General features: G+C 37.5%; 1 protein-coding gene across 3 annotated transcripts in view; it reads left to right on the top strand.

Annotated features, from left to right (window-relative positions):
* TTBK2 (tau tubulin kinase 2) overlaps positions 1-14922 on the top strand; it is a 93439-nt gene extending 78517 nt beyond the window's left edge. For all 3 annotated transcript variants that reach the window (XM_088145530.1, XM_088145531.1, XM_025165008.2), the window contains 2 exons: positions 3520-4787; positions 10368-14922. In XM_088145530.1, coding sequence (XP_088001656.1) covers positions 3520-4787; positions 10368-10836 — 1737 coding nt within the window. In that variant the 3' untranslated portion in view covers positions 10837-14922. The remainder of the gene's footprint in view (positions 1-3519; positions 4788-10367) is intronic.
* The last annotated feature ends 38 nt before the right edge of the window (positions 14923-14960 follow it).

Here is a 14960-nt window from a genome sequence, read left to right as displayed (position 1 = left end):
CAAGTAGGTCTTTCTAACTACATTTGATACATTTTTGGCCCTTGGTTTTTTACTTTTTTTCATGGTGAAGTAGCAATCATTATTAAAAAATTAATCCTAGTAATTTAGAAGTTAGCACTCTGATACTGGGCATTACTGTACAACCTTATGCAGTGGCCATAGTATCCAAAACAAAAGAAGAAACATCTCCGATTTTCAAAATGATTATTTGCTTTTTAATTGAAGCAACTGTAACATGAAGACAAAAGCTAAAAATATATTTAATATTTGAAAAATAACAAAGGATTGAAACAGAAGAAAGAAACATTGAGTGTGCCTAATCTGTGTAGGTATCAATATATAATTAAAAACTGATAAATGTTTGTAGCTAATAAATGATGACTGTATTTGAATACACCTACTGTATCCTCTCAGCTCTTTGGTGCTATGTTAATTTTCCAATCAAAGCAGTTTCTTACCAATTCAAAGAAAAGAATAGCTTTTTTTGTGGTAACAAACCAATAGCTAAAATCATCTGAAATGTTGCAAAATCACTAAATCTAATGAGAATTCTGAGTGCAAGAATCTGTTGGAATCCAATGTAGTATTGCAACTTGAATGGAATCATCGGGTTTTCCAGATTACTACATATTGTCTAGTTTATTTTTTTCTTCTTTCACGGCATGTTCTTTTCCCCATTTCTTCTTATCCTCTTTGTATCTGTTTAAATCAAGAGTATGGAGATTTTTTTCTTCTTCTGAGGGCAACATTTCTTCAGGGGCTCCAAACTGGCAGTAAGTGAAGCCAGAACCAAATTAAAAAGGGCCAATCCTTTTCACTCTCTCTCTCTTTTCCTCTGTTTCATTGCTGAGCAGTCATCTAGGAAAACCTCTTAGTTTTTGTGAAAAATGAACATTTTTTCATAACTTCCATGTGATTTTCTTCTAGCTGATCAACACATCAAGGAAAGAGACAGCCTTTATTTGGTCCAAGACTGATCGGCTTTTCTTGCAGTATGTAAAAGAAGCCATCTCCCAGTCCATTATTTGAAGGCATCTGTCTTCTTTCTCTCACTCTTTCTCAAGTGTCAAAGCTGTACATGACCATTGAAAAAGCACTTGCTTTAACTGTTCAGGCCTTTATTGTCATTGAAATGTTCTTATCCTTCATGGTCTTGTCTAAGTTTGTCACTGCCTCCCTCCCTAGATTAATCTCTTTATTTCTCAAACACACTGTTCGTTTTTATCTCTTCTGGTCTTGAGGAAAAAAAAAATATCTGCCACCTTCTTAAATTTTTCTTTTCATTCTTACTTTCATAACAAGCTCTTTTAAGTTTTCTTTACTTTTATTTAATAAAGTGATATTGTTGGCATATATCAGATTGTTAGGGTTTCAGACTCCAATTTTGATTCTAGGTGGGATCTCTTCCAATTCTGCCATTCATACATTCACTTACAAGTTGGGAACAGTATGCATCATCTGACTCACTTCCCTATTTTGAGACTCTGTTTCTCCAAATTCAGCTCTTATAGTAGCTTAATAATTGTTAAGAAGAATAATCAGGTGGTGTGGCACACCATTTAGCCTTCTTACGATCCATATTCTGGCATAATTTATGTAATCAGAAGACCTTTCTGAAGCCAGCAAAGCAAAGATAAATCTAATGTTCTCTTGTTTTCTTCATTATCCACTTTACCTTAGCTATGTGATCTCATGTGCCCCTTGTCTTTTCTGAACCCTGCTTTTATTTGGCATTCCTCTTTCCATATTTGCCTGTATTCTTCCCTGTAAGTTAAAAAAACTTTCCTTGTGTCAGAAATGAAAGCAGAGTCTTGGTTTGATAATTTGCACATTCTTTTGCATCTCCTATTTTTGGTACAGAGATGCACACCAATCTTTTCCAGTCTTTGGGACATACAGTGTTGTTCTGTATTGCTAACATAGTACAACTAGCACTATGATTACCTTTTCTCTTAGCAGATTTAAATTGTTAGATGCATCTGTTCCTTTGTTATTTGGTAACTGGTCTATTCCCTGTGTTACCTCAGTTTCTTGTGAAGTTGGTTCTTAAGTATATTCTCTTTCTGAAAATGTTTCTGATATTCTATAATCCCTTTTGTAAAAAAATTCAATATAGTTCAATATATATGTTCCATCTTCCTTTAACCTCATTTGCCATTGTTATATCTCTTCTGTGATTATTTTCAAGTTTTTTTACTTTAGCTGTACATTTTCTTATGAATGCTTCTTAAATAGACCTCTTATCTTCCTTTTCTTCTTACTTCCTTTATTTGTTAACATTCTTGCTTGAGATATCTTTTCCTTTCTTGCTTAAAAGTGGAATTCTACATACAACTGTCATACAGTTTTCATGTATGCAAAGGAATATTTTGTGTTTGAGGTGGAGGGACAAACCTGTCAGGAGGTAATGGATGTTGAAGGGACTGATAAAGGTCAGTGGCTAGCGAAACAAGTAGAGGAAAAAGAATATGCAGAAAGATATGTAGAAAGCAACTTGGGACAATGATTACAGAAATAGATTCAGGAGTAATGTGAAATAGATGTGATAAATGTAGAGGAAATAACAGATTATTTTTGCTCTTATGCAAAATAGGTGAGTGTAGTAGGCAAAAGGCAAGCATTTCAAGCATCACAATAAATAAATAAATCTATGAATTAATCAGATTTTCTATTGTGTATAGTAACTGTTTGTTATTAAGAATATTCTTATAACATTCGTTATTGGAAAGAATTTCAAAATAGTTCATAAGGACACTGCAGCCAGCAGTTTACAAATGACTGATATCATTGATGCTTATGGAATACAGTCTGATTTGTAGAAGTAATTTTTTCCAATACTTCTCATTTAACGCCACCAATATATATATATTTTCTTATAAACTAAAGCTACAATCTGATGTATCTTTACACCAAAGTAAGCTCTATTAAAGTTGAGTTTTGAGTAAAGACGTATAAGATTAGACTGCATGGGCCTGCCTCCTTGTAACCCATTAGAATTTCAACAAGAAGAAATAAAATAAAATAAAATAAAATAAAATAAAATAAAATAAAATAAAATAAAATGGAAGGCTGCAAATACATTTTCACATTGTGTTGTTTAGAAATGAAAGTATACCAGTTAAATTAAAAGCATGTAAAAAAAGGATTCAGACTAATTAGAACAAACAGGATAAAGTGGATAATACTCGTCTTATTACACTCGCTCTCTAAATGTGTCTGACACATTTAGAGAGCGAGTGTAATAAGACGAGTGATTTTGATAAGAACAGTTTGAGTAAAACAATCACACTATTATTATAGCCAAGTCATCCCAAATTGGACTGAGCACTTCTCTTTTTTTCATTGTATTCAGGATACATTATACATGGATACATTATACATGAATTGAAGGAATATGGTCTTATCTTGCAAAAAGAAATTAACTACTGTTGTTTTGAATTTAATCTGATAATATTGGTAATGTCAAAAACAAATCAAGTAATTTCTGATAAACTCATTGTTTAAATGTTTTCTTTACAGGTTACAATCCCCAGGCCATCAATGGCATCCACACAATCTACTTCTGAGAGTTTTCATTACGGGCAGCATCTAGACAAGAAAGATCGGGACCCTCAGCTTTTGGAACATACAGTTGAACTTTCCTCCCCTAAGGAGAATGTTGTTGGCTTAGTGGAGGGAAATTGTGCATTGAATTTTAGCAGCAGTAGAACAGATTTAGTTCTCAAATTAGATTGTAACCAAGGGACACTTGATAAAGATATTGATGAAGGCATTGAGAATCAGAATAATAGCCAAACGAACCTACTTGAACAATACATGAAGAAACAAGGAGAGAGGGAAAATGTGAATCTTGTTGAAGAAATAGAAGACAGAGAGCCTTTCATTGCTTGTGAAGATGCTATTGAAATACAAATTAAAGAACCATGCTTAACTGCTTCAGGAAGCACAGAATCTGTTTTGGATGGACCTCAGGTCATTACAGACCCAGAAGAACCAAGACCCTTGATTACCTGCTCATTACTAAATCAGGTTACAAAACAGGAATTACATAAACAGTCAGCTGCTGAAACATCAGACGTTTCTCTGTCAAGAAGTACTGACCTATTTGCTCACAGACGGGAAAGTCAAGTAATACAAGTACAAGAAAATGGCTTCCATGATGAGGATATTGATCATGCTAAGGAATTGCAATGCCAGCAAGTGAAGCTTGCCACACTTTTACATGAAAAGGAAAAAGAAGAGCAAAGTATTCAAAGAAATGGAGAACTATTCTATTCTATTTCAGAAAATGAAAGTTCTAGTCAGTCCAAAAAAGAATTAGTTAGATCACCATTTGTAGCTAGGCAGAGTCGGATACCAGTTTTAGCACAAGAGATAGATTCCTCATCAGAGTCTTCACCTGTTTCAGCAAAGGAGAAACTACTTTTAAAAAAGGCCCACCAAACAGACTTGGTTAGACTACTGGTAGAAAAGAGACAGCTCAGATCTTTCCTGGGTGACCTTTCAAGTGCCTCCGACAAGTCATTGAAGGAAAAAGTAGTTGCAGGTCCCATACCATTTTCAGAAGATGTATTGTCCTCCTTTTCCAAATTAACATTGGACACTCATTTACGGAGCCAAGTAGAAGAGAGCTTTTTGTCATCAAGTAATCCTCAACCCAGAAAGAGCAAAATACCAAGACCTGTATCTTGGACTACTACAGATCATGTTAGCAGTTCAAATTCAGCTCAGTTTTTTCCTCGGCCACCACCAGGAAGGCCACCAACAAGATCTGGAGTAGAAGTTAGGTAAGTGCACACTACTTAAATATATTTAAACAATATGAGGAATATGTCTGTATAACACCTTGCAGATTGCACAGTCCTTGTTGCTTTCATTTTTGGGGAGTAAGCACAAGTGTATATGCATACAGTGTTTTTCTTGATTTAAAACTGAGAAATGGTTTGTATGAATTACACCATTTGTAACCACTGTGCCTGAAGTTGATATGAGGTACTAGGTTTCTAAATGTTTTATTTTTCAGATTTGAAGTGTATACTTCTAAGAGAATGATAGAATTGTTTATGTGGAGAGATTGAATATAGAAACACTGATTCTTTCATTTTGGTAATAAGCCCTCTCTATGGAAATCTGTAGTGTGTGTCAGGGGTGTAAATACCTATCCTATCATATTAAAAAAAGCTGTACTTAATAATCAGAAAACTTAACTTACAGCTTCACTGTAACATGTCTTTTGATAATGCTGCTGGAATATACAGTATATTTTCTATTTGCTGTAATACAAACAACAGCAACAATAACAAAACGAATTTTTATTTAAAAGAAATAAGTGGGCGTGGTTTGGTTAGAAGAAATTATAGCAAGTAAAATATACTAAGTGGTTTATATTATATAATACAGTAAGTAATGAGTTTATTATTATGACTGTAGGTGATAACATAGCAGGACTTAAAAAGTTAGATATAAAAATAATAGTAATAAAAAGAAATGCAACATGCAAAGAAATTAAGCTGAACTAAAATTAGTGCTACAGTTTGGAACTTAGAAATGGATTTTTGAGTTCAAAAGAGATCATAGGTTGCACTTATGGATGGCTCGGAATGGGGGTGGTGTGTCCACTCTGGCCTTTCCGGATCTCTCAGCAGCTTTTAATACCATCAACCATGGTATCTTGCTGGACTGGCTCCAGGGACTGGGAATAGGGGGCACTGTTTTGCAATGGTTCTCCTCCTTTCTCCGTGGCTGGTACCAGTCAGTGCTGCTGGGGGGAGGGGGGAGAGGTCCATCCCTAGGCCCCTATTATGTGGTGTGCCTCAGGTCTCTCTTCCTTCCTATTTAACACCTATATGAAGCCGCTGGGAGAGGTTATCCACCAGCATGGGGTTCAGTATCATCAGTATGCTGATGATACCCAATTATACATCTCTACCCCGTGCTGGGTAAGTGATGCTGTTCAAGCACTGGCACTCCAGTGCCTGGAGGCTGTAAGGGCCTGGATAGAGACTCAACTCTAGCATGATGGAGTGGTTGTGGGTTTTTGGCCCACCAGAATCAGGAGAGTTGACATCTCTGACTCTGGACAGGATAACACTCCCCAGTCCAGATCTGGTGTGCAATTTGGGGGTCCTCTTGGACTCATGGTTCCTGCTGGAAGAGCAGGTGGCAGCCATGGCCAGGGGGGCCTTTGCACAGATCCATCTTGTGCACCAATTGTGCCCATTTCTGGATCGGGAGGCCTTGTTCACAGTCACCCATGTCTTAGTCACCTCCCATTTGGATTACTGCAATGTACTCTACATAGGGCTGCCCTTAAAGACCATCTGGAAGCTGCAACTGGTCCAGAATGCAGTGGCATGTGCCATTTTGGGTGTCCCATGGTTCACCCAAGCAATATCACTGCTGCATGAGCTGCATTGCTTCCAGTTGCTTTCTGCATGCAATTCAAGGTGCTGGTTATCACCTTTAAAGCCCTACATGGCACAGGGCCAGGTTACTTGCGGGACTGCCCCTCTCCCTGAGGGTATCTGCTCATCCTAGTAGGCTAGATAGGGTGGGTGTGCTCCAGGTCCCATCCCTTAAATATTGCCATCTGATGTGTCATGGTCCAAGCTCAGGACTCAGATTCTGAATCTGAATTTGACCCTGAAGAACCTGCTCCAGCTGAACCTGTGGAATGTCAGCCTCAGGAGAGACAAAACCAAGAATCACAGGATGCTGATCAAACACAGGCACCACCTGAGCAGCTGGAGAAGTCAGATGAGGATGATGTAAGTCCTCCCAGCCCCTGCAGAGAAGAGAGCAGAGTAGTGAAGGTCTGTTAGACTCCTTGCCAAGCAAGGAAGTAAATCTCCTGATTAGTGACAGCTGGCTGCAGCCTGATTTAAGAGGCAGCTCTGAACCCTGTCTCCTTGTTGGAAGCAACTCTCTGATTTCCTGCTTTGGTATGTCATTCCTGTGAATCCTGTTCATGAAACTCTGACCTTGGACTGGCTGACAAACCTGACTTGGCTCTCTGAACTTTGGACTGGATTTTGACTACTCTTTGGCATGCTCCTGTTGAAAGTGAAACCACCCAGGCAAGCTTACTTTCTGAGAGACTTCATTGATTTACATTTCTTCTCTTGTCTGCTGTTATCTGCTCAGCCTTGAGTAAATTGCTTTCCTCACCTAGCAACTGTGTGTGTGAGTTTGACACCTGAAACAGGACATGATGGGACCTCAGAAGCATGCTTCTTGGTGGCTGCCCAAATCCTTTGGAACAGCCTCCCACCAGAGATCAGAGGGACTCCTACCCTTTTAGCCTTGAGGGCTGTGAAGATCTGGCTCTTCCTTCAAGCATTGAGCTAGGATTGGGGGGTTGAGCTGTGAGGATGTTTCGTCTGGTGCCTGGGGGGAAGGGTATATTTTTAACTATGTTTTGTGGATTGTTGTGAGCTACCTCGAGTCATTGTATGAGATAGGCAGCCATATAAGTCCTGTGAATTAATTAATTAAATAGCTAGCAAAAGTAGCAACCTGACTGCTAACAAATGGAATCGCATCTGGAAGAAGGTAACTCAGTTCTTCTGCCTCCGACCCCTTAGATATATCATCAGTGTTTTCTTCCTAATCTCATTATAGATAGGGCAGTAGAGGACATAGTGAATTATGTCCTTCACTTGGCCAGCACCAGAGGGGCAAAGGCACTGTTCCATTCGATGCTTTGCAAAGTCTCCCTTTGAGATACCCTGCAGGCATAATCTGTAAGTGGAGGGATGCAAAAGCCTTCTATAATGGAACACTGGTAATATTAGCCAGATACAGGTAGTCCTCATTTAGCAACCACGCTAAAATCATGTGACTGTGCTTACAATTTTACATAGGACAATGCATACTAACTGACTGTAATGGTAAACACATGACTGAGAGAGATGCTGCAAAGGTAGTAAATGCAGGCATTGGTTGCAAAGTTACTTTGTAACTGTGAATGGTCACTGTCTGAGGCAATCACTAAGTGCGGACTACCTGTACTAGGAGAGGCTTCTACGTTTCTTACAAATGGTGGTACCAGTATGAACACTTGGATGACTGTTATCACAGTAGCATGTCTACTGGCATCCCCTTCAAGGAGTCTACCTCTAATGTTTTCTCTGCTCTAGGAATTAAGTTCCCTCACAGGTGGCAGAAAAGTCTGGTCTGTTGATTCCCACCCATATAATGCAAATAACAAAATTTAACTATGTGATATTGTTGAAAGCTTTCTAATTTCTCACAGTACCTGACAATGCAAGATGGAGTCTAACAGATTGACGGTAGTCCTACCTTCATCCTTAGACTGGAAGCAGAGTAACCTGGGGGAAGAAATTATTCTGGACTACTTTCAACTGGGCAGTAGTCTTCATATCCCACCTCCCATATAATATCTGAGCTATCACTTTGTCCTGAAATATTTTAGATGTGGTGGTTACTAACTGCCTTCCTTTTAAGTTTAAAAACAACAACACACCCTTCAGGATAGCCCCTATTGTATATCAGGTACTTACTAAATCAATAGATAGATATGTTCTCCAAACATGGGACTTATGGAAGGAGATGCCTAGATATTTGAAGGAAGAACATTGCTCTATTTTGTGGATGTTAATTGACCACCTGTCTTTGATGTTACTTATGCCAAAGATTACTGCCTCAGTTTTGTTCTTTCACAATAATCAACCAATCTGACCAGCATTCTTCTAAAGCCAGTCTTGGTGCAAGAGATAAGAGTCATGTCATCAGCATACATTAGAATTGAGATTTGCATCTGTTCAGTGAGGGAGAAAAAAAGCTTTGAGATTCCATGGTCACTATAATATCATTAATGTAAAAAATCAAAAGGAGTGAGTGAACAGCCCCACTTAACACCTTTCTCCAGTGATATAGGTCTATAACACAGACTGAGGCTGCATATTAGATTATAGTTTTATATAGGTAAAAAGTTAAGTTTAGAAAGTCAAATATATTGAAATTTGCAATCATAAGCAACTAAGAAAACAGTTAAACATGTCAAAAATACAACCACAAAAGCCCCAATTAAGCAGCAATATTAGCACAATCTTAAGAGCAGATTGTTAAGCATTAAAAGTCAACTTTGAATAATGGTGTTTCTTCTTGTGTTCAGATAGTCTTTGAGAGAGAGCTTTTTGGATTTCAATAAGGAAATCATTACAAATCTATGGTGCCATTACCAAAAAATCTTTGTTCCTTTTATCTTCCCATCAAATTATCAGGGTTTAGACAGATTCATAGAGAGGATGAATTGAACAGGTAGTCCTCATGTAATGACCATTGTTTAATGATGGTCTGGAGTTATGACAGACTTGGGAAAAGTGCTTTATGACCTCCACGGTCACATGATCGCGAATTGTGACCTTTTTTATGATGGTCATTAAACAAATCATGGTCGTTAAGTGAATCACATCATTAAGCGAATTGCGGCAAAGTCCATTAGGGAAGCTTGGATTCACTTAATGACCACGTGATTTGCTTAATCACATGATTCACTTAATGACCATCGTAAAAAGGTCATAAAATTGCTCTGATTCACTTAACGACCAAATCGCTTAGCGACCTAAATTCCAGTCTCTATTGTGGTCGGATAGCGAGGACTACCTGTATTGATTTCTTTCCTATTTATTTATTTATTTAAGTTTTAACACTGCCCAACTTTGAGAAGATTCTAGGTGACTTACAATATTTAAAAAATACATAATTTAAAGAAATATGAACACCTGGACAAAAGTGCATCAATAACATTTTTTAAAAAGTTGTCAGGGGCTCCACAGACACACTAACCCCAGGCCTAGGAACAGAACCAGGTCTTAAGGGATGCTGTTCCAGAGGGCAGGAGCCATGACAGAGAAGGCACACTTCCTTGGCCCCACAGAATGACAACATTTAATTAAAGGGACTAGGAGCACACTTACTCTGCCCAAGCATACCAGACTGGCAGAAACATTGGAGACAGGCAGTCCCTCAAATAACCAGGCTGTAGGCCATGAAGGGCTTTATAGGTGATGACCAACACCTTGAATTGTATCCGGAAGCTGACTAGTAGCGAATGTAGCTCACAAAGCAGGGCTGACACATGGGTATAACAAGGATCTCCCATTACTGCTTGTGCATTGCATTTTGGACCAGCTGTAGCTTCTGGATGGTCTTCAAGGGCAGCCCTACGTAAAGCGGTTTGCAGTAATGCAGTCGTGAGGTGAATATTCTATTAGTGTAATGTAAGCATTTTTAAGTTTAACCCCACTATTTGAACATGGAAATACATAAAATATATGTAATATGACATATCCTGCATTAAAGAACAGAATGCAGAAGTGACAAATTTCTTTTTTCTTTTCAAGGTTGCGGAGGTACAAAGTGCTAGGAAGTAGCAGTTCTGATTCAGACTTGATCTCCCGTCTGGCTCAGATCCTTCAGAATGGATCTCAAAAACCACGAAGCCCTTCACAGTCTAAGAGTCCAGGATCTCCACATAGCCCCAAGACACCACCCAAAAGCCCAGTCATTCCCAGACGCAGTCCCAGTGCCTCCCCTAGGAGCTCTTCTCTGCCCCGTACTGCCAGTTCTTCACCATCTCGGGGTGGAAGGCCACACCATGACCAGAGAAGTTCGTCCCCACATCTTGGAAGGAGTAAATCACCTCCTAGTCTTTCAGGCTCTTCATCTTCCAGGAGATCCTGTCAACAAGAGCACTGCTACAACAAATCTAGCAAGAATGGTCTGAAAGGATCTAGTGGCTCTTGTCATCACTCTTCTAGCATTAAACCTCCCACTGGGAAGAACAAATCAGCCAATAAACTTAGCAGATAGGAACTGAGTCTTGTCAGGTGTCAACCCCCCTCCCCTTTAATCTAATGCATGTTGTGTCTGTGTACTATGTATTTAAAAAAAGGGAACGTCTTCAAAGATTAGCATTTATCCTGACTTTCAGAGAAAAACAACTTTTAAGATGAATTATTTATATGGCTCACTTTGTATAGGAGTGGCCAGGCATTGCCTAGGAAAGGGCAGCAAGCAGATCAGGGAGGCTGGAGAGCAGAGGCCGTGCAACCAGGAAGTCCAGTTGGAACCACATTGTTTGGGAGATTAGTGTTATAATACGATTTTGCTTTCCCTTTTATTTATTAAAAAGATAAGCTGACTTCAGATGTTCATCAAGGAAAATCATAAAACTTGAAAGAAATTTACTGGGACACCACCATGTTTGAGGTATCAATCAGCTGCCATGTTTTTAAAAATTTTAAAAAGCACATTATTTGGGACAGCAATATTCCACAAAGTCTTCTGTTTAATATTGGCCTTTTTCACATAACATTTCAATTTGCCCATTGCCCATATTCCTTCTTGATTTATAATTACTCCATAAAAAGAAAAAAAAAACCCTTGTGCCACTAAATATTTAAATGAACTACATTTAGTATTTATATAACTTCACAGGATTACAACCCTGAATTTTAAGAGCTTGGGGTAGCAGTGCATACTTATATTTACTCATCCCAATGCTTCTATTATCTGCTCAGGTTTTGATCCATGGACAATTTGATTACATCTCTGTTTATCAATTTCTAGGGCCAGATCCAGTTATAAAATAAAAGTCAGGAGATAATAATCTTAAATTATGATAGAAAAACAGAAGAGTATGGGATCATGTAACGTCTTTATAGTTACATTAGAATGCAATAGCTTCTCAGGGCATCACTGAGAGAGCCGGTGTAAAACTTAACTAGAATCTGTCCATCAGGTATGAAACGTTTCACTCACTTAACTTTACTATAGTGTTCATCTCCAGTGTTACCAAACTGAAGAAGAGGCGAAATGTTTACACATTTAAACTTACTTGAAACTTCATCCTTAATCTAGAAAAAAATTGAAGCTTTAACCTTCTTCATAAAGGTGACTTTATACACGTGAAGTATGCTAGAGAAAATTAGTTCCTTTATTTTCTTTAGAATCTAGGAGATAATACTTGATAGTAGATCTAAAGGATAAGGTTACAGGACTGTGTCTCTAATGTTAGTGTCTCTAATCCTATATTGTATAGAAAAAGGTGGTCTGCTCATTTGCCCAATATGCACAGAGCCAATATCTGACCAATAGTGCTGTATCTATGAAAAGGGGATCCCAGCAGCCTCATAATTTCTCTGTAGTGGAGGTATACATAGTTATGTCCCCCCCTCCAAAATATGCTTGATTTGAAATATGGAAAAGAGGACACTGAAACTTGTTTTTAGAAATAGTCTTCCATTTCCCAAATATTACTTTCTGAATAAGATCAGTGGCTTCTAGTTTCCCCAAACATAGGTGTGATTGATTTAGATTGCCAGATTCAGAAATCAGTGATGGAATGGAATAAAATGCAGAATGTATTAAAGTAAATATAACCAGTTTCTTGAATGGAGATCTGGATTAGAAGATACTAAATATAGGAGGAACTTTGGCAATTACTGATCTGCTTGCTATAGTCATACGCCTTAGCCAGCATAAATTCTTTTTAATTTAATGTTATTTTATTTGCTGCCAAAATTGTATCTCTGGATGAAAAAGGGAACATTTTCTCTGTGAGCTAACACATTTCTAATGCTGCATTGAAGCTGCACTGAATTTCTCTTGTTCTGTCAGAATGTGTTGGAAATTTTTTACTCTTAAATATGTATTTTTTCCCATAAGTAATGTAGCACAGTGTGGAATCGTAGCCTCATTCAGGTTTCAAGCACTACAGAAGGAGTGCAATAGCTAGAGCATATCTGCTATATCTTGAGAAACTGAACGATTTAAAAGATCTGTTGTATTATATTGTATAATAGGTGCTATACCAATAACTGCATGTTCTCATAGTAAGTTATATATTATAAATATTTATAAATATATACATACACACACATATATGTTTCTATATACTTTCCTGATTCTCCCATTACATTTGTAAAATTATGGACCACAGATCATGCTGTATTCTTTCAGTTACGTGCCTGAATTATATGCCCTTGGCCTTGCTATTCCCGTTTGCTGGCATGCACAAAGCTGAATATTTTTCCATACTCAGTTCAGAACTGAAAGAGTACTCAAAAATGAGTCACTCAGCAATTGGGTGTTTCATATCAGCATTGACAGTTCACTTTTACAATTCTGAATAAAATGGAAGGACTTTGAGAAACTATGCGTTTAATAGCCAAGGTCAGTGTATGGTCTTGATTTTGTCTCTTCATCCTCTTTCTGTATCTTTCTATCCCCTTATGAGAACCTTTTCTGTTAAAGTATTTGTCATGATGCTGGGTGATGATAAATAGATATGTGTGATATGAAGAAGTCTAGACTTTGTCTTGATCTTGCCTTGTCAGCTGTCACCCCTGTTCTCCAGTTTTCTGTGATGCTGCTGAGACGCCCTCTTGAGGCTATAGTCCAAGCACTCAGTTTTTTTACATTTATCAGCTCTATAGAGATACATTCAGCCAAGCAAGTTATTCCAATAGCGTATGTGCTTGAAATATCTACATGATCAGCCCTTTTCTGAAATGCCTCGTAAGTGCTTCCAGGGAATATATTGGGAGGCTGTATAATTTGTGTTGAATCAGATGTATAGAAACAACAAAGCTATATGAATTCTTTATGATAATTCCTTTTTTGGGAGGAGGGGAGGTGAGGCACTTACTGATATCAATTATCTGGTTTCTCAAGTCCAACTTTAAAACTTCTTTTACATATAACGATCTTAAATTATTTGCATAATCTGCAAGGTTTTTAAAAATATATATTTTACATTACATCTAAGGAATAATATTTCTAGAAAGTCCTTGGAGGAACTCCTTCATAAACAAATCCAGAGCATCAGTATTGTAAGAACAGTTTCCCTTGCATGTACGGAGATGCATATCCAAAGATTTATTTTCATGCTTTGCTGTCAGGGACAAAATATCTATTCTATGCATTAACAAAAAGAATGTTGTAGAAATATTATACATTCCTCTTACATATGGTATGTGTATCCCAATATTAATGTTCAGATTCTTTTATGTTAAAATCATTTGTATTTCTTTCCATGTTGTAGAAATGCAAGGAGGCATGTTCCAGACTAAATGGTCATTGTGGAAAGCGCAGGTTAATGTCTATGTGTTTTTAATGTATTAAGTGGATTTTTTTTTTAGGTTGTCATTCTGCCAAAACATAATCTAATAGTTAATAGAAAACCAATGGTTTACTGACAAAGCTTTAAATTATTGTAATGGACTACCATCAACACTCTAATCTCTCTGTAGTAATCAGTGATTTTGTTACTAACTTGCATTCTTTTTTCCACAACATTTACTGCTTCTGGAAGCAAACCAAAAAAGTATTGTGAGTTAACTTTAGTTTTTAAAATAAACTTTAGTTAATAAAATAATTGCACTCATAATTTGAGAAAGAATATATTCATCTAGGTTGTCTTGAATAGTAATTCTCAAGATTAAATATGTTAGTAAAAGGCAAGACAATTAATGTGCATGAGTAAGTCCTGCCCTCCACAGCTTGAGTCAGAATAAGAAATGTTATTCTTTATTCTTTCTGTAAAGCTGATAGAACATTTAGCCAATTAAACTCTAAGAGAGCACCATCTACCCTCATTCAGACCTGCTATGTTCTATGAATGATTAGATGTTGGTGTACTGGCTCTGGAACTGTTGCTGCTGTGCTGAAAAGGCACTGCTTTGGGGACCCACATTATCCTGGGGATTTGAGCAAGAATCAAAAAATTACTCCTGCCAGACTGTTGAGCTTTTTTTTTTTTTTGGCATAATTTTTAGAATTAAAGGTACATTGCAGGCAAACAAGTTCTTTAGTAGTTGATACAAGGGTGCTAGCCACATTAATCCTTACATATTTTTGTCTATGATGCAATTGCACTGCATGGAAACAAAAAAACAGTTAAAACCTACCATCTGTAGTATCTTGGTAGACTA

This window comes from Python bivittatus, unplaced genomic scaffold (assembly GCF_059951505.1).
Source record: "Python bivittatus isolate LINGU-HERP-01145 unplaced genomic scaffold, Pbiv_v1 ctg000480_np1212, whole genome shotgun sequence".
In the NCBI taxonomy this organism is placed as follows: domain Eukaryota; kingdom Metazoa; phylum Chordata; class Lepidosauria; order Squamata; family Pythonidae; genus Python; species Python bivittatus.
Note: the sequence above shows the minus strand (reverse complement) of the source record. Positions and strands in the feature narration are given on the sequence as shown.